Here is a 19,824-nt window from a genome sequence, read left to right on the forward strand (position 1 = left end):
AACAATTAATCTTTTTCAGTAAATTCACGTCCTGTGTTTGCATACCCTGGGTAGTAGCACCGCTGCTGTCACCATGGTGACCTTTTGGTTGGGACAGACCATCTTGGACAGCCGAGCGCTCCGGACTAGTGCTGCAGATGCTGAAAGCCTCGCGGTAAATCAACACTGCCGGCCTGGCAGACTCCGACGCGCATGCTGCCAAAGTCTGCAAGAGAAAGCAGTCTTAACGCAGACAGTTAAGCAAGTGAATGGCAGTAAAGACATCAAAGAAGAGCATTGTTCAGGTTTTTACCCTTGCTGCCTTGTTTTATGTCTTTTGACAGATAAAACATGTGCAGAGACAAACAGAAATATGGAGACTGAGAGAGGTCCGCTTTTATCGAGCCCATCATGATTCATCACCTTTCCCTTTGCGCCGACCATCCCCTCTTTAAGATTGCAGGCTCAAAGCCTCCCCGGGCGTTACTCTAGACAGGCACGTCTGTGGTCGGCTCGTAACTTCAAAGTGCATGCCCCCTCCTCTTTTTTCTGTCTACCACCTCCCTCCCTCTCTTCCTTTATTTGTATTCTCTCCCTCTACATTGTTCAATCGATATCTTTCCCCTTTTCTGCCTTTTTCTCTCTCTTTGTCCTCAATCTTCCGGCACCTCTTCCTTTTCCTGTTCCTTCCCTCTTTTTTCCTCTCTTTCCTGTTCTCTACAAGTGAATCCCACTAGCCCAAAGACATCAAAGGCATTTCTCCCCCCTCCTGTAGCCCGGGCTGGCCGGCACGTTTTCATGCCAAGGCCAGGTACCCTCAGGGGAGGTTCCAGAGCAGCGTGGAAACAAACTGCACCTTATCTGACGAAGAGATTTTGGAAAAAGTGACGGCCCCTTATAAGGAATGATGTCATACTTGGTGGAATGTATATAGACGAATGGTTGTGAAACGTATACGAGGCATCCTCCGGTTGCGTGCGGATGAAAAAAAAGCTGTGTCTGAGAACTAACAGCAGGCTATAATCTGGAATGACCAACATTTCTTTTTGCTCTTTCTTAGTTTCCAATTGTCAAAACTATTTTTAAGGGACTTTCCTATTTTCCAGGAAACCACCATAAAGCCACGTGTCAAAGCACAAAAGATATGCCAAACAGCCACTGAGAGTCACTCTATGACATCTATTTTAATAGCAGCTGAACTTTGTACCATAATATCTCCCTTCAGTTGTGATTGTATATTAGGCTTGACGATGGGTCTTTACAATGACGTGCCTCTAATATATCAGATGTCCTGCTACTCTGTCATTCTTTTCAAGGGGAAAAAGGGCCAGTTTTGAAGCCTGCCTTCACAAATGTGTTCTTTTGAATTGAGTTCATTTAGGTCTTAGACAGTAGAGAGCCGACTAGTTTATCTGATATCAGCATTCATTTTAAACGGTTGCATAGTATGTGTACAGATACATTGAAGTTAGTAGTACCTTTTGCCCAGTCCTTTAGTGGGTTGGGTTGTTGATGACACACCAGGGATGGGGCCCCCTCCTCCCGTCAGGTTGAGGCTGCCCCCTGAACTCAGCTCTGCTCGGACAATATAGTCAGCAGAGATCGCGCTACACGACCAAAAGACACACGCACAAATATGCCGAACCATTCCCACACATGCACATTAACCAAAGCAAACCCACACACTCTCTTGCCCCTGTTCAGTCAATGGTGACCTTCAGTCAGAGCTTAGAAGGTAAATGTCCAGTGTGCTGCACAGATTAGTTTAGCGTGGCGGGAGCTGTGCACTTACATTAGCATTGTGGATGCCTTTGAGGGTAGGTCACAGGCTGGCATCACTCATAGGTACAGTAACAAAATGTCACTCACCATTGCATCCTTCCCTGCCTCCTTCCCTCACCCACCTCTTTTTGTCTGCAATGGCTCACATCTGCATTCTCAGCACTTCGGTTGTGCATAAAGAGACATGGCTCGCTTCAGTTCAGATCTCAAAGGCAGTTCAGCCCTCTGACCTGGAATCAGTAGCTGCCCCTGTCTTCAAATGTGTATCGTATTAGTATCAATGCAGTCACTATCAAAACAAACATAATGGAGTATTATGTTTATATTTAGTCAGTGGGCTAAACAAACAATGCACACACAATCATAGAATATTGGCATATTAACAATAATGTAATATGTATGTACTTTGTTTGCTACAAGGATATTAAACCGAATAACAAAATTACAGTTGACGGATGTAATAAAACTTGCAAAGAACAGAAAGTTGGTTAGTTAATTAGTGATTCAATTTTTAAGCATTTCTTTACTATTTTTGTCAGGAACTATTGCTGTAACTTTAATAAAAACATAGATCCCGATGCAAACAAAAAACAATTCTTACCATTTCCTATTATTATGAGGCTTTTGCATCTTCAACAACGCTATCTGATCTCCGCCTGAATCAGATCACCCACAGATTAATAGATTATACCTCTTACAATTCTAGAGATTATCATTTCAGCACTCAGCCGAGCTGTAGCTACACTGATAATAAATAAATAAATAAATACATATCAACCCGCTTGGAAAGACAAGGGTTACTCCTTGCCTAGACTACCTGATAATAACTCTGAGAATACCTCTTGGCTTGTGCTGTTGAGGTAAAGTGATTAGAGCTTGCCTTTTGTTGAAGAGAGCTGATCACACAGAGCTCAGCCTCATTAAGAGCCTACTCATCAGAAAATACACACACGATACGACCACTGATGGATGAGCACAGGCTGAGTGCTGCCACTTCTTATTTATATGCTGAAGCCAGGGTTTGCCTCCATGTTCTGTCAATCCCTCTATGACCGCATCAGGTCCTGTGTGAAAGCTGCTGGTGCTCAGATGTAGTATGACTCACACACTCGTTACAGAGCCGCCGGCGCAGGCCATAGTGAAATTATGCTTTTAATAGTCTCAAATAATGGTGTAATGGGGTGTTATCCATGGCAGTCTTCAAGGCTATACTCCAGTAATTGAAACATGATTCGTATTTATTTTTTGCAAGACTGGACAGACTCAGGATGACACAATTTAGACCTTTAATATGTAACATTAGACAAACACATCCAAAAAACTCATGTGAAATAGTCCTGTGGGGTGTGACTGTGTGCAGATACTGATAGAAGAAAAGAGGGGGAGACGGAAAGATGAAAAGGAGTACGAGGAGACAAGATGGGATTAGATGAAGGACAAGGTGGCCAGAGTAGCGTCGGTGTGGGAGCCTTAAGTCTGCACATCGCTCTAGCACCCTCTGTTGGACCCATTGATCAAAAGCCCGCCACTATTTTCCTGTCTCCGTGCATCCCGGTGGGGGTGGACGAGATGCTATCGTGGAACACGATAAGCCTGTTTGACAGGAGCACTATTCACACTGCTATCCGGTTGTGTGGAGTATCCATTTATCACTGCAAAATGAATGTGTCATGTTAATGTGGGTGTGATTGTAGCTCAGGGGCAGAGAACGCCTTATTTTGGAAACATGGAAATCATGAATATGTTGAAAAGTGTTTGTTGCGGGTGGATGTGCATGTGTGTGTGTGTGTGTGTGTGTGTGTGTGTGTGTGTGTGTGTGTGTGTGTGTGTGTGTGTGTGTGTGTGTGTGTGTGTGTGGTGGGGTGGTAGAGTGGTAGGGTGGTAGCAGTTGTGGTTGCTGTGTCACCGACTAATGGACTCATTAGAGCAGGAGCTCTGCACATGTGCTCCAGCTGGACTGTCTCCTCATGCTATCTTTACTGCTCACTCTATGTGTGTGTGTGCGTGTGTGTGTGTGTGTGTCTGTGTGTCTGTGTGTCTGTGTCTGAGTGTAAGTTTGTTTGCCATACATGTACATATATAGCACTTATACTTTGTGTGTGTGTGTGCGTGTGTGTGTGTGTGTGTGTGTGTGTGTGTGTGTGTGTGTGTGTGTTTGTGTCCTAAAGTGCTTTAGTTGCGTCATCACTGCAATATAACTCGTCTATTAATGTGTGAGTGTGGTGAAGGGGTGGATTTTAGGTAAGACATTTTCTCTCTCTCCAACACACATTCACACACAATTTCCTTCCTTTCTACATTTGTTATTAAAAATTATAATCCCCCAAAAAAAGTCACGTCTGAATAAGAATGTCAAATTGTTCTAAAAAACTAAAACACCACAACACCTTGCACATCTGCTGTTGTTACTAAACACAAATGTGCTGGCTTTCATTATATTTACAGCATTTCTTGTTCTTCTCCCCCGGTAATAAATATCTTTTCTGAGGGCAACCATATGTTTCAGACAACCCAGGTCTTGTTAACAAGGGCTTGGGCAGTTTTGAGCTGTAGTGTTAAATGTAAAAGGCTTAAGTCCAGCCTTAAAAGCGCTATCACTGCTCCACTTAATTGTCAGAGCAGCACAGTTCAGCCGCTCGTGTGGTGGAGAAAGTGAAAGTGCCACACTACTGAATTATAGATTAGCAATCGCGTGCATGACATGAGCTACAATGTGTGCGGATATGCTCACATACACACAGACACATCTCCCTCAGGGAACATATGACACAACATGTTGAGGGTTCTGCACCTTGGTTCTCGAGGATTGCGGCAGCTTTTCAGTTGCAATTTCCCAACTTTGTCTCTATTTCTTGCAACTTTCTACTCTGGCATATGATCTGTGTAGGAGGGTCACCACTGCATTGGTGGAGAATGATGTTAAACTAAATAAGCAGCGCAGGACGAGGAGGATAAAGACAGAAAGAAGAGAAGGAAAACAAAACAGGGAGGTGGAAAAGGAGAAAAAGTAACCATGAAAGAGAAAGAACAAAGACAAAAAACATGATTCTCGTCGTTGGTTTTGCTGCAAAGTGATGGGAGCTTTACATTTTTTCACTGTGGAAATACTTGCGTCAGTTTACACAGTCATGGCGGTTTTAAAAATGAAATAAAGGGTGCTTAGATGTTCTTGTTTGATTCATATAAAACACCCTGTATAGAAACCGTGGGTTACTTGTTACGTCCTTACGATTTCTGGGTTTTGGAAAGGTGGGTTTGTGATGCAGAGGAGGGGAAATGGAAAGAGAGGAACATATGGTGTTTGAAGGAGGTGAGGCTCATGGTCATCCTGTCCAGAGCCTGGTGAGATCGGCTTGTTGTAGGCGTGTTAGGACGAGAGAGAATTGCAGTCGACCAGCTAGTTATTGCATCTGTGTACGTGAGCAAAAGGCCGTAAGACGCCTTAAAACGGCTGTAATTTATATCGCTGACTGCAAACCCTGTCCCTGCAATAGTGTAAAATGTGAGAATTTGCTTCATTCTTTTCTGTTGTCACTGCAGAAGACCATGAAGATGTGTACTGGTAGTACAATAAAACAAGCATTTTGAAAACATCACCCTGTAATCTGGGAAATTGTAATATTCCTTTTTCACACATTTTATTAACATTTACGTTACCATTTTATAAACACAGGAACACACACACACACACACACACACACACACACACACACACACACATCCGCTTTCATGTAATCAACACACGGGTGTACTGGGCTCCTTGTCAAAAACCCGGTCATGAATCACAGATGGGGAAAGAAAGACTTTGCCGAATAGCTTGTTAGAATTTGGAGGAGAGCTAGTTAGCCCTGGCTGCTGACATGTAGATATGGATACACAAATGCACAGTTGGGGGGGGGGAGAGAGGGAAGGGGTGGGGGGGGCAATAGCCTTCATCTCTAATACATGCGCCGTTTAATTGGATTGACACGGTGCCCAAGTGTAGATGTTTAGCTGTTTTGTGCGTTCATGCAAAGACACCCGGCTCTCTCCCGCCCCGATATCCCTTTCTATAGTACATAGGTGTGTGTGTGTGTCTCTCTGTGTGTGTGTGTGTGTGTGTGTGTGTGTGTGTGTGTGTGTGTGTGTGTGTGTATATATATATATATATATATATATATATATATATATATATATATATATATATATATATATATATATATATATATATATATATGCAAGGAGCTTAATGGCTAAGCCTGTGTCAGGCTGGCGAAAACATGGTCATTCATATGGAAATAACCAGGCAAAGAAGGAGACAATAAATCTCTCCACATCCTCTGAGACCGTACAGAGAAGTGAGCAGATCCCACCGAGCTGGGAGCTCCAGACGGGACACCATCCCACTCGTATCGCAAATGCTTGGGACGCATGGTTTCTCTTCACAAAGGTACATGCTGCAAGCTGCCTCTGCCAAGTCGGCGGGAAGTATGAGTTCTTCCATCGGGGCAGTGAGGTAAAATAACGAAAGGGAAGAAATGATGATCTGGATGGATTTGGCTCATGTTTGTCTGGGAGCAGAAAGCATCGGTTTCCTGCTCGGGTTATTGAACAGGCCTCATGAGGAATGCGAAACAGTCGGACTGCATGCGGCACATTGAATAGCGTCGGGACAATGGCACAAGATTTCCCATCAGGGTAGGCCTTTCTGTGTTTTAGACTCTTTTTGAATCGCAGCAGATTAGTTTGTCGGGTTTGAGAATGGAGCTTTGATGCCCTGAATGGAGGGCATTAGTACAGTTGAGTTTGACTTGATTTCTTACTTCTCAAAACTGCTCACAATGAGGAACCTCATTGTACCTCGTACACAGTCTGATTTCAGCCTCCTAATCATGTCACTTACCAGCGGGGGTCGATGGTTGTGTGTGAAAGGCTGCTTTCAGCTCAAGTGAAAACTGCTGAACACTCGCACAAGAAGCAGTTTTTGAATGAGGACAGGTTGGATAGAGCTCCTGTTTTCAACTGAGATATTCATTAGCAGCTAGTTAAGCTCCAGTCTTGCTTTTTGTGCTGATCGCAGCAGCTCTGCTCACTCTGTGACAACACCATCCGCCTGAGGGTGTGTTGGCCAAACGACAGTAGTACACATGTTTTCTGAAGCTGTCACGACCAGCAGATCTGATTTATATGCATGCCATAGAATAACGGAAGCGGCAGGGAGTAGAGTTATGTTGCCACTCGTAAACTAAACATGTAAAATACAGAAGTTAGTTCTTTACAGTTTAGCTTCAGGAAGAGTTGAGCTTGTTGGCTGTGAACTGATTCTTGCGTTTCATGGAGTGTTTACCCTGAGGCTCCCAAACTGGTCACGCCTGTCACACAGATGTCTTGCTCCACAAATCACACACATACTGTGTAGGGACGAACACACAAACACATTGGCGACAATAAAGGACTTAGAAAATGTGTGAGTCTAGTCCCTTTTCTCCACTCCGTCAAGCTGGTTTGAACAGTAGAAGAAGAATATATATATATATATATATATATATATATATATATATATATATATATATATATATATATATATATATATTCATATATCTGATGAGCTTAACCGTATTACAGATTAGTCCTTCCTGCACAAGTGCTCTTTGCTGTGATTGATATAGATGCTTTTAGTGAGCCATATGCACAGAATCACGGTGTGATGTTGGATAAAACAGTTTCTGCTGCTGTCAATGCAGGTGAGACGCATGTTTACACATCATAAAACTCTGGCCGAGAGCCAGAATAGCAGCACATCGCTCAGTTGCCGTGATTGTTCAGTTTGGACTGCAGCCAGCTCCCTCCGACACACAGAAACACACATATATTTAGAAGATTTGTGAGGATACCAATTGACACAATGTGTTCCTTGGCCCATTTCCCTCACCTTTACCATCATGATTAACCCCCAAACCAAAAGTGTCCTCACTCTGTAACAGCCCTTTGATTAAATGAGGACTGGCCAACATGTCCATATCCAAAATGATCATTCTAGGTCTAAAAACACACTCTAGGGCGCCATACTTTCACATTTGACACAACCAAAAAAATAATGAGCGAGATGTGTGCGTGTCTGTGTGCGTGTCTGTGTGCGTGTCTGTGTGTGTGTGTGTGTGTGTGTGTGTGTGTGTGTGTGTGTGTGTGTGTGTGTGTGTGTGTGTGTGTGTGCGTGTGTGTGTCTGTGTGTGTGATGGCCTGTTCCCTCTGTTTTAGCATTTTTTCTTGAGTTGATCTGCATCCACCCTTTTGTGAGCGCTGGACCAAGCATCACACCCATGTGTGTTCCTTTTTGATGTGAGTGCGTACAGTATCAGTGTTTAATCATGTCTGTTAATTACATTCCCCCCCCTCCAAGCCCCCCCTCCCTCCCACCATGTCTGCTTCCCAAATCAGTGCACAGCTGTAGGGCCCCCTGAGTGAGGCTGCGCTGCATCTAATGTCTTATTATTCACGCTGGCTGTCTGCTCATCATCCATACAGAGCCTGAGGGGATGGAGGGGATTTTGGGACTGTGTGTGCATATGAGATGAGGGGGTTATGTATTAGCAAAGTGGCAATGGAGGGTTCATTCAGTCTCCTAATTCGTTGGCACTACTTAATTAAAAGCGATATGATGGTGTGATTGGAGCAGTTGATGGATGGAGACTGAGAGCGCTTTAGGAAATCTGTGTGTGTGTGTGTGTGTGTGTGTGTGTGTGTGTGTGTGTGTGTGTGTGTGTGTGTGTGTGTGTGTCTCAGCGTGTGTCTGTGTGCCAGAGAAAGAAAGAGGAAGTCATTACCTTTTAATCATATCCTTTTTTTCCCCCCCTTTTCTCCCTTTTCTTTCCTCATCCCCCCTTATGTCTCTAAATTCTCCCTGAAGCCCCTCCAGTTACCCCCCTCCGTTTTTCCAGCTGGCTCTCAGTGTCAAGCTCCTTGTCATCTTCAATCAACCCTTCTTTTCTGCAACACTTACCCCTTTTCCTCTCGTCCCTGACTGTCTTTAACCTTCCACTAGGATGTGTGTCGCATAAATGATCCGGGATGTGCATTCATGTTATTCAGTATGACTTGAGCTGTAGAAAAGAATACATCTTCACATCTTTGTTACATCCTTGAGGTTCGATGACATCTCTAGGCTTTATTGAAAGGCACCGCACATGCTGTGTACAGCTGAAAGCTACATTCGGTACGTGACTTTAAAGGAATACTTCAGCATTGAAACAACCATTTGTTTATCAATTACTCACCCCTTTACCTTGAATTATTGCATTCCTGCCTGTCTAATCGGATGAATTGATTATCAAACTAGAGTTTATTAACTACCCAACTGGCTAAAAGTTCAGGAAATGTTGTATTGCAGTGCATTTCTATTGGAATCATTTCATTTGTCCTAGGGTTTTCCTATTTCCACTCGGTCTATATGGTGTTTAACATGTGAACAGGCTCTTATCATGCGAGTGTGAGCCAACATACAAGAAGGTGGCTGACCCACTCGTCCAAGGTGACATGTAGTTCATTCTTTAGAAGCAAAGGAGATGATCTCTTGTGGGCACATGTGCTGAAGTCTTTGTGCATGCATGTCCATTATGTGCGTGCGTGCGTGCTAGCAAGCAATAATTGAGCCTAATTATATGCAGCTATTCATTGAAATGTACTGCCACAGGGTAAAAAGGTCTAATTTATCAAATTAAATAGTAATGTACAAGCACACACACACACATACACACACACACACACACACACACACACACACACACACACACACACACACACACACACACAGACATACACTTCTGCAGACTTGGGCAACAAGCCTGCTGGGACTGCTGTAGTACTCTATCTCCAACCGGTTTAAACACAGGGAAGTGTTTTCCTCCACATCAAAAGGCTCCTCATCCCAAAAAGGCCAATGTTATCTCAGTGTAGCTTCTCCTTCGCTCTACAACACAGGCTCAAGTTTTCACAAAGCAATTTTGTGGTGGAAATTATAGAATCAACGCAGCGGTTACCGGTGTATTGTCAGGCAGCTTGCCCTGGTGGTTGTTACGCCCTTCGTGTCCACTTCTGGTGGTCTTTGTCATGTTTTAAAGTAAACATTAACTCTAATGCTGTGGTCGACCACGTCAGTATGGAAGCTTCTTCTTGACAATGAAACAAGGTTTGCATGCGCTGTAACTTGACCTGTATAAACGTGTTGTAACAAGCAAACAAAGCCTCTTCTTTAGTTCTTGTACAGTGTGTGTGTGTGTGTGTGTGTGTGTGTGTTTGTGTGTGTGTGTGTGTGTGTGTGTGTGAGAGAGATTGGTATGTGGGAAGGTGGGGGCAGGGGTCTGCTTTGACACCCTAATCCTGCAGCCTAGTTTGGCTTTGTGTGGAGACCTTAGCTGGGAGGAGAGAGGGATGGAAAGAGTGAGAGCGAGAGAGACATCGGGAGAAGGAGGGAGGGTGTCGGGGGGCAGTCGATTGAAGGGAGGAGGGGGTGGGGGGTAAGAGAGGGCGAGAGAGGGAGGGGAGTGATGGGAAGGCAGACCGAGGGTTTGCTCATTCTCCGGCTCTCACTATGAAAGGAAACAAAGGATGCTAAAGGGCCTGACTTATGTCAGCAGGACTTTATAGAGTATGTCTGTTAGCCTGTTAGCTGGTTCGCCTTCGCTGACCTGACTGCCCGTATTCAGCCGCCGGCCTCTTCTCCCCCCTCCATCCATCCGTTCATCGCTTGTTCATCGCTCTCTCTCGCTCTCTCTCGCTCTCTCTCGCTCTCTCTCTCTCTCTCTCTCTCTCTCTCTCTCTCTCTCTCTCTCTCTCTCTCTCTCTCTCCCGCTGAAGACGTCTCATCACTGCTCTGTGTGCTTCCCTGGCTTCTGCATGTAAGTAATTCTGTCTCAGTTTGTGTTTGTGTCTGTGTGTGTGTGTGTGTGTGTGTGTGTGTGTGTGTGTGTGTGTGTGTGTCTGTGTGTATGTGTGTTATAACATTTTCGTAGGGGTCTAATGTGGTCATGGCACACTGTACTTTTTCCTGCAGCTTGGTTAGTGTTTGTGTCATGCAGACAGATTAAGTCAGTTAGACATGTGGTTGAATCTGTGGTGGGGATCTGCTTCCTCTCTTCGATATCCCTGCTTCTTTTACTCTGCATGGATGGGCACATTTTCTGCATCTGTCTGACATAAGTGAGGAGGAAGTTGTGATTAGAGCATAACCTGTGGACTGGAATAATAGTTGACCATACACCTGATATAGATTTTGGCTGGTCCTCAAATAAACTGGCCACAGCAAATATGCACTGGCAAAGACAAACTTTCAGCGCCTGTCGAGGGTAAAGTTAATCCAAATGCCTAAAACTAACATTTGCATGCCGGAGGGCTAATGCTAAATGACAGCTGGCAACATCTGCTTTTGTTGGAGGCAACACACAACCATAGAGAGAAAATATGCTGCCCTGCCTTAATATAATTTTTTTTTGTGGCTGAAGGGCAGACGGCTCGCTTGCTGGCGTGGCAGCAGTGTTGGCACAGTGTGGGTCAGCATGGTGTAGGAACTGACATTAAGGGTGGGTGGGGCCACCTCTCTGGTGTCTGTCACTGATGAAGAGAGGGTGTCAGCGGGCAAAGACAGCAGGGTTTCTCATTTAAGCTGAATTTTACTTATTTAAGTAATTTTTAAACAAAAATGCCCCACATTCCTGGATTCCACCTTGTGAAGATTCGATGGGTTTTTTCTCTTCTCTGAAAATAAGCTGATCATTTTGAAAAAAGCAATTTGAATATGTCACTTAGGGCTGGGAGATTAAGGTATGCGTTTTTCAATTTTTTTTTGTCAGAATCGAATTGGCAGATTAACAGATAATGAAAATATTTAGTTGCAATTCCCTGTAATGACTTTTGGAAAATACAATATCTCAATATGATAATTTAAAACGATACAATTATATAGTATATAAATACATTTTGTTAAATTATTACCAGCCCTAGTCGCTTATCATGGTATACTCAAAGCCAGACACATAGCTAGTCTACCCTCATAGTGCTACACACACACACACACACACACACACACACACACACACACACACACACACACACACAAACTCTCGCTGTGGGTTCTAATTTTTAATAGGGTAGAGAAAAACACACACAGATGCAGGACTTCAGACATCGGAACTGTGTGTGTGTGTGTGTGTGTGTGTGTGTGTGTGTGTGTGTGTGTGTGTGTGTGTGTGTGTGTGTGTGTGTGTGTGTGCGTGTGTGATACCCAGGAAGACAGTTGAGAGTCAGCATCCCTGTCTGGCTATTTGCATCTAATAGAAGAGATGAAATGTGATTGTGCGAATGTCTAAATCTTGTCCTGTTCTAGACTCGTTTTTCACCGGTCTTGTTAAGAAAAGTCTCACACCATCTTAAATAAAGACAATCTCGCCATCTTTATTCAGCGCTCCATTATCCATCCTTAATGTGTTTGTGCTGGCTTGTATAGGAATGTGCTGTGTTTCAGTATTTCCCTCTCAATTAAAGAGCTCCGTCCAGGCAGATGCAATGTAATTCTCTAATGGGCCTCAGCTCCACTCAATAGCCATCAGTCAATTATACTCAATAGCATCAGTCAATATTAGTCAATTAGACAAAGCAGTGACAGTGGGCACTCTTTCTGTCACTGTTCAGTGTCACAAGATTGACCGTGTCTTTTTCTAAACTGGATTCAGTGCAGGGCGAGACAATATTTACGTTTGCAACATTAGATGATGTGCCAGATAGAAAGGTCTCTGGTCTCTGGTCTGGAATCTTGCCACTTCAGATGAATGGAGGTTAACATCCCAAGACTATAGCCCTAAAAATGTGGACATGTGATGTGATATCCCTTTTTTTTTTATCCCTTTAGCCCCACAAGCAAAAACTGCTGCACGTAATTAAAAAAGAGAGGGCAAAAGATGCCTAGAATGTTTAGGGTGAAGAAGGTGAAGAGGGTGGAGGGATGAAAGCCACAAAGAAGGTTGGTTTTGATGAAGGTAGATGCAGGTTGTGGAAAGAAAACTGGTGGTGGTCCCTGGTGGTGATCTCTAACGATCCCCTCAACCTTCCCTCTCCTGCTTTGACACATTTGTTGTCAGTTTTAATTCAACCCCTCTCCCTCCTAGGTGCTCGTTTAATGATACACCGTTTCCCTTTTTCTTTACAGCTCAATTATGTGGTAAAGTAGTAGTCAGCGCAGAAGGGTGTGGGGGGGTCAAATGAAGTGTTTTCCACTCTGCTGTAAATACACTATAAGCTACAAGCGTGTCCCTAGTGACTGTGCAATGTGGTGTTTGCACTAAGCTTCCCTCCATCCATCGCTCCATCGTTCTCTCCTCTGCATCCCACCACCTTCTCCCCCCTCAGTTATTCCCCAGGCGGCAGGCCACATATTGACCTTTGAATCCTCCTATTTTTCTCTTATGGAGGCACTCAAAGATCAAGCAGAGAAAGGAAATGGAGCATTTGTCTGTGAGTGCACGCACAAATATAAGTGCGAGCAAATGCAAACACACACTTTATACACACTCACATGGTAAACATTGAAATCCTCTGGCGCCTCAGACTTTTTTGTTTAGCGTTTGAAGACGTGTTTTTTACCATTGCACGCTTGAGTCCATTCCTCCATATTTATTGACAAAGCTGTTTGTTCTCAGATGAAAAGATTAGCTTCTCTGAGACATAACTTGATGGATCAGTGTGTACTAGGAGCCGCTCGGTCACCAAGGCTGCCAGCCAGAACTTGGAGCCGCCACAGAGAATAGCCCTCTATTGTGTGGTTGTCAGGCTGGTCGGCTGCTGTAGTGCGCACACTCAGACATGCTGGCATGCACACAAACATATACTGATGTACACGCATACAAACAGACACACTTATCACCAGAAAGAGTCCATGTTAGGTCAGCCGGCCCGGCCTGTGAACAGCACTGTATTGTTGTGAGCCTCCAGCTCTCCTGGACATTTAACAGTGCGGGCATTCAGCTGTTACTGGTGACTCAGGACCAGTGCTGCAACCAGTGTCACCGCCAACACCTGTCTTTACACTACCACACTGTTGGGTTCAAGAGGCCCGAGGAGAAAAGATTAATCCAGATTATATATCTATAAATTGATAGGGGATATTTTATTAGTTAATATAGGTTAAACACATAAGGAGACAGTCAAATAAATATTCCACACGGTGAGATGAAAAATGGGATCACATGACTTAATCAATTTGTTCTGTTCAGATAGCCCTATTGAACTTATTGCATTTTCACTTAACCTTCACCCTAATGGCCCCCACTGAGCGCCTACAGAGATGAATACAAAGCATAGAGAGATTTCTATTGGACTCCAGTGTTGACATCCAATGGGAAATCTGACCACTGATATCTTGCGTTGACTCTGATTGTGAGCAGTTCTAGCTTCCTGCCAAAGCGATGCATATGTCACGTCAAGTGTCTGTTGACTTTGACACTTCTTCCAGCCTGACTGTTTGACTGGCATATTTTCCTCTAGACCCTTCCTCCTCTTTTTCGTTCATCCTTCGAGGGTGTTGGGGGTTTGTTTGAGAGGTCTTGTGTTTATGTATATTCGCATGGTTTGTGTATTAGAGGTGCTGTCAGTCAGCCCTCTCCCAGTGAATCAATAACTCTTCTGTCTCCGCCCCATCAGCCTCTTCCCACTCTGTCTAATATACAGAAACAACGTGACGTCTCACATCCCCAAATAGCCACAAGTCAGTGACATAAGTCTCTGTCTTTTGAACAGGTGGACATGGATTTAATTTTGGATTTTGCATTTTTGGTGACACTGTCATGGAGTGATTGATTTGATGTCTCGCAGAAAATATGTTGTATTTCACTGGTTTAGAACATCTGGGAAGAAAGGCAATTGAAGGGCACGACATATACTGTTCAGTTCATGAAGCAATCCTCACTGTGATTAGGGATGGACCAGTCCAACTTTTTCTGCTGATACTGATTCTGATACTTCAATGTATTGTATCTGCCAATACCGTTACCAATCTGATTTCTTTCTTATCAGATTAATAGATCTTAAATTTGGGTTGTGTTTTTACGTTTGTAGGAAACCCATGTTCTTCTTTCCCATCCCGTCTTAACAACCGGCATAAGTTTCTTTCTTTGGGTCTTTTCTACAGCTTGCCAAGTCTAAAGACAGACAATTAACCGAGTGAAGTTATACATCCTGCTGCATAGAGTTGTTATATCACTTTGCCTTGTACCTTTACTCTACCCCACTTTATCTCTATCTGCCCTCATTTTTCTCTATCTTCATTTAATCTAGTTAAATTCTAGGTTTGAAAAGGCTTGTACATTGATGTTTCTTTCAAATAGGGCTATTAAAAATACCACGCAGCTAGATCTTATTTAACAGACTGCCTTAATTATGTGTGACGAGACAATTGAGGGGGATTCAGTTCATGCTGACATCAGCAGTTTGTTTTTACTTTTGGTAAAAACACTGTGAGGGAAAATGTTCCCATCATACCAGACAAATGATCTTTTAAATGGCTCTTGCCTTGTCGATGTTATCATTCAAGTATTCGGTCGGAAATTCTTCACGCTACCATATCTGTCAGCTTGAACATCTTTCAATTGCAATGTCATTTCCTGTGTGTGTGTGTGTGTGTGTGTGTGTGTGTGTGTGTGTGTGTGTGCGCGCGAGAGAGAGAGAGAAAGAGAGAGACATCCTTCCAGTGGTTGAAAGCTGATAGTCTGCTAACGCAACCCTCCTCTGGTGCTCCGTGGTGCCAGTGTAACCAGCATGGCAGTGTGATCCGTGGACACACACACACACACACACACACACACCACCACCACCAGGGCACGGCAGAGCTAATGACTCATCTCTCTGCCCCCATTCTTCTCTCTCTGTCTGTCTGTTCCTCTGTCTTTCTCTGTCTCTATCTGTACAGGGGACATCACTCAAAAGGGCTATGAGAAGAAAAGAGGAAAGCTGTTGGCACCATACGTCCCCCAGATCCAAGGTAAGGCACACAGGCCTGCAGGGAATTTACTGTCCAGAGCAGGTTTATATTTATCCCCTGGCGGTCTGTTAGCATAGCATTTAGAGTGGGCAAAAAAGAATCTTATGACTTTAATAGTGATGATTATTGATGTATCTTCGTTCACATACAGTACATTAAAAAAAAAAGAAAAAAAGAAAGAGAAATCTAAAATAAAATCCACAAATGTAAACACTCAGCCTACAAGAAATCTAAAACTAGTTGAGAAGTTTATTGTATTTCATTTATGTAATTCATCTGTGCCCTTAATTCTTTAACTGTGGTTCTGTAATCCTTTGTTATTATTGCCATAGCCCTGCAGCAGCCACAGTATTATAGTGTTTGTAGGGGCCAAATCCAAATAGATGTTAACCAACCAAGACAATGAAGATAGACTGTCTTGGAAATGTAAATATTCGGTCTCTCTGCTGGAATGATATCAGGTCTAGATTTTGTCTCAATTGTTTTTCTTTGAGTGTGGCTTTCATTATGCAAATTATAAGCTCCTGTCTTACAGAATGCTAATCATTAGAGGCATGTTTTGTTTATGTAATGCAGTTTGTGCATATTAGTGCATATTACTTCCTGTTTTAAGCTGTAGGTGTTTGAGAAGAATTAACTGTGAAAAAACAGGGGGACGTGAATTTTCCAAGATGTATGTCTCGACTTGTTATCACTCTCTGGCTTTTGACTGTGTACACACATTTATATATCAATTCAATGTATTTTTAGCCCCAGTCGAGCAGTCACTCGGTCCGAAACCCCAGAGAGGAGCCAATGTCTGTATACTTCATGCTTCCCCGTTCTTAAACCTGGCTCCATGGCAGTCATCGGTTTGGCCTGCTATCAGAATGGCAAGCCTCAGTGGAAACCAGAGTCTGTTGTGGGACGCTCAGTCAAGGCTTTCCACTGGGGTTAGCAGGCCTGTTATTCAGCTTGGGAGGATCATCTCCTTCATGCTATGTCTTTCTCTTGCTCTCTTTCCCTTCTTGTTATCGTGGATTCATATGTTTTCTTCCTGTCTTTCATTGTCAGATCCACTTGGTCTGGATCCTAACACTTAAAAAAGGGAAATGATGGATGTAGGGCAGAAATAAATGGGCTTTGCTATGAGTGACATTCTCCCAACGGGATGAATGGATGTGTTGGGAATTAATGACACATCCATCCAGCACGGTGAATGAGTGGGTTAGGGTTTAACAGCTGCTGGGTGGAAATAGGAGACCGGCAGATTAAAAGTTTTTGAGCTCCATGCAAAATGTCACAAACCGTTTTGCTGCCTTATATTTCTCTGTAGTCACAGGACCGTATGTGTGCACAATGAAGTAGGGTACAAAGCCAGATTGTTTGGATCATGACAAAGTAATTGCATTTCCTTTGATTTGAGTGTTTTGTACCTGCACTGTGAGCTTTAAGACTAAATGTTTAAACTATAAACCAGATTGGTTTATAGTTTATAGTATGGTTTAAATAAACATTTAGGAAAAGTTGTGATTCTGAGTGTGTCAAATTGAGCTCTGGGGGACATTTTCTCCATCCTCATTAAGAATATAGTGTTGTCTTATTTTGAGTGATTTTGTTTTTGACATTGGGTTTAAATTGTTGCTGGGTCCCAGCTCGTTCACTTTTAAATTGCCATCCATGCCTTCATATTAGGCACCATGCCATTTAAATCATTTATAAATGTCTGTGATTCTAATATACAATCGGGTCGTGGATGCAAGTCATTAGCCAAGCGTATTTGCTCTCTAAGAAGAGAGACACAGCACTTGTGTCATAAGCCGCCACACCTGTAAGAAGTGTAGGCATCAGACCGATGCTAAAAATTCATCAGGGAGCACTATGGGCCAATAACAACATCTGCTGTGACGAAGCAAGCCTCTGATTGGCTCTGTGCAGTGTGTCTCACAAGTGTGTTCTTCCCAGCAACCGGGTCTCGTGGCCTGGCGTGTTTATATCGACCTGATTCCTCCAGGGGCTGGAGAAAGGCTGATGTGTGACTGGGCTGTCAAAGCGATGTAAAGGACCAGCATAATATATTGATGTGTCTATCCATGCCCAGGGGGATGTGATGTTTGTATGTGGGTGTGTGTGTGTGTGTGTGTGTGTGTGTGTGTGTGTGTGTGTGTGTGTGTGTGTGTGTGTGTGTGTGTGTGTGTGTGTCAAACTCCATGCATTATGTGTCTTTAAATGACCTTTGTCCTTAATGAGGCGTGGCTAAAATTTGAAGGTGTTATTAAATAGATTTAGTCAAAGCGTGTGTGAATGTTGCTCAGCATTTTCGTGTGTGTGCTGCTGCTGTCCGAGAGTTGCTGACAATGTGGAGCTCGCTTATCCCCACTAAGCTGCTGCTGAAAGGCCAGGCGGGCTGATGGCTGTCTGGCTGGCCGCGTGTCTGACCGGCCAGCCAGCTTGGTGTTGGATCTAGCTGGATGAACATGGCATGGGAGGACTCTGTCCTTCAAAGGCGGTTTTCTGATGGTTACACTTGTAAAGACAGACATATATGCAACTGTCTATTGACAATTGTTGTACCTGGACCGCCTGGTAATGCATTGCAGTGAACTCAGTTGGCAATGTTTGCATATGAGGATTTCCTGGAGTTCATGTCTTCGGTACTGTATATTTTAGTATCCAGACTGTAGCTGAAAACCTGACTATATGATGTTTTAAGTTTGTGTTTGTCACCTCAAACAAGGGTTCTAGTTCCTTAATCACACAAAGTGTAATGTATTTGGTTTTGTTTTGCTGCTATTTTACATAGTGTTTAGGTATCAGAAAGTAGGCTGAAAATACAGACGGACACTGGCAGGAGGATGTGGAAACATGGCACTAGTTGGTATTGCATATTGAGACTAGGGCTACAGGAGCATCGTTTTAAAAAGTACTTTCATCTCTGTCCCACTGTCGGGAAAACATATGTTATAAAGCTGTCAGATGTATTGTTGAGTGATAGTACAGAAACTGATACTTTGATGGCTTCCTGTTCCATTGTTTGTAAAGTTGTCCCTCAACTCTGCCTAAAATAACTGCTAAGGGCGTTAATTACTTATCACAGAAATACAAACAAGTTGTGGAAGATTCCTTTAGTTGGTGTGTTCCTATAATATATATTAGCACTACAAATAATTTGTGAATTTAGATATGTAACATGCAAAACATGATATACCATATAGGAGTAAGATGAGGATTTTTCTGTGAATAAATAATGGTTTGACATTTTATCTGGATCAAACTTGTGACATACAGTAAAATAAGACTAATCTCATTTAGTCATATTTTACATCCTCTGATGAATTTGAAATATGTATACATACATCAAACACATTCGTACTAGAGCATGAGGAGAAGTCAATGGTGGAAGACTACAAACAGCTCAACCCACAATTTTCCTTCAGGCGCTAGTTCTGGGTTTCCCCTCTGATGTTAACCACTAGTAACTTAATGAGGCTCAAATGAAAATTGCATAATCAAAAGGATGAATCACTGCCTGTGTCACGCGGAGCACAGAAAGGTCGATGACTTAGTGTTTGATACTCTATCAGAATGCGCCTCATGTCTGTTACGTCTGTGTCATTTGCATTTGATTGCCTTGAAAACTGGGCAGCTGGAACGTTGCGAGAGAGGCTGGATTAATTTAAGTGAAGACTTTCTCAACTCCAAGCTACTGTATTAGAATAAAGCAGCCTAAATAGGGATTACCATTAAGCTTGTGGCTACTGGATCTATTCGAGCAATATTCAGAAGTGCTGCTTCATGTGCAAGGGACATTCTGCAAAGAGTGTATATGCGGGTATACATCTTGTTTCTGTCCTGTTACAAACTGCTTCGTCTCTCTACAGGTGTAGATCCTTCTCTGCAAATTGACAACCGGATCCAGGCATCTTCCCAAGCTGTTCTCCCAGGTTCCAAACACAACAAGTCCCGGGCAGCCAACACCCGGGATGAACGCTTCAGATCTGGTAATCATGTCTCCCATACTGCCTGGAGATTTTCAATGCCTGGTGCTCTTCTTTTATGCTGGAGCTTAACTGTGTTTATGT

The 19,824-nt window shown here is 43.3% G+C and overlaps 1 protein-coding gene across 6 annotated transcripts in view; it reads left to right on the plus strand.

The window, feature by feature from the left end:
- The window catches only part of dip2a (disco-interacting protein 2 homolog A), a 73,669-nt gene that overhangs the window by 25,428 nt on the left and 28,417 nt on the right, over window positions 1–19,824 (plus strand). For all 6 annotated transcript variants that reach the window (XM_068571871.1, XM_068571872.1, XM_068571873.1 and 3 more), the window contains exons 2-3: window positions 15,692–15,763; window positions 19,624–19,743. In XM_068571871.1, coding sequence (XP_068427972.1) covers window positions 15,692–15,763; window positions 19,624–19,743 — 192 coding nt within the window. The remainder of the gene's footprint in view (window positions 1–15,691; window positions 15,764–19,623; window positions 19,744–19,824) is intronic.

The sequence above is a fragment of the Clinocottus analis genome, unplaced genomic scaffold (genome assembly GCF_023055335.1).
Source record: "Clinocottus analis isolate CAN_PGR_092001 unplaced genomic scaffold, fCliAna1.0.p SCAF_12, whole genome shotgun sequence".
Taxonomy (NCBI): domain Eukaryota; kingdom Metazoa; phylum Chordata; class Actinopteri; order Perciformes; family Cottidae; genus Clinocottus; species Clinocottus analis.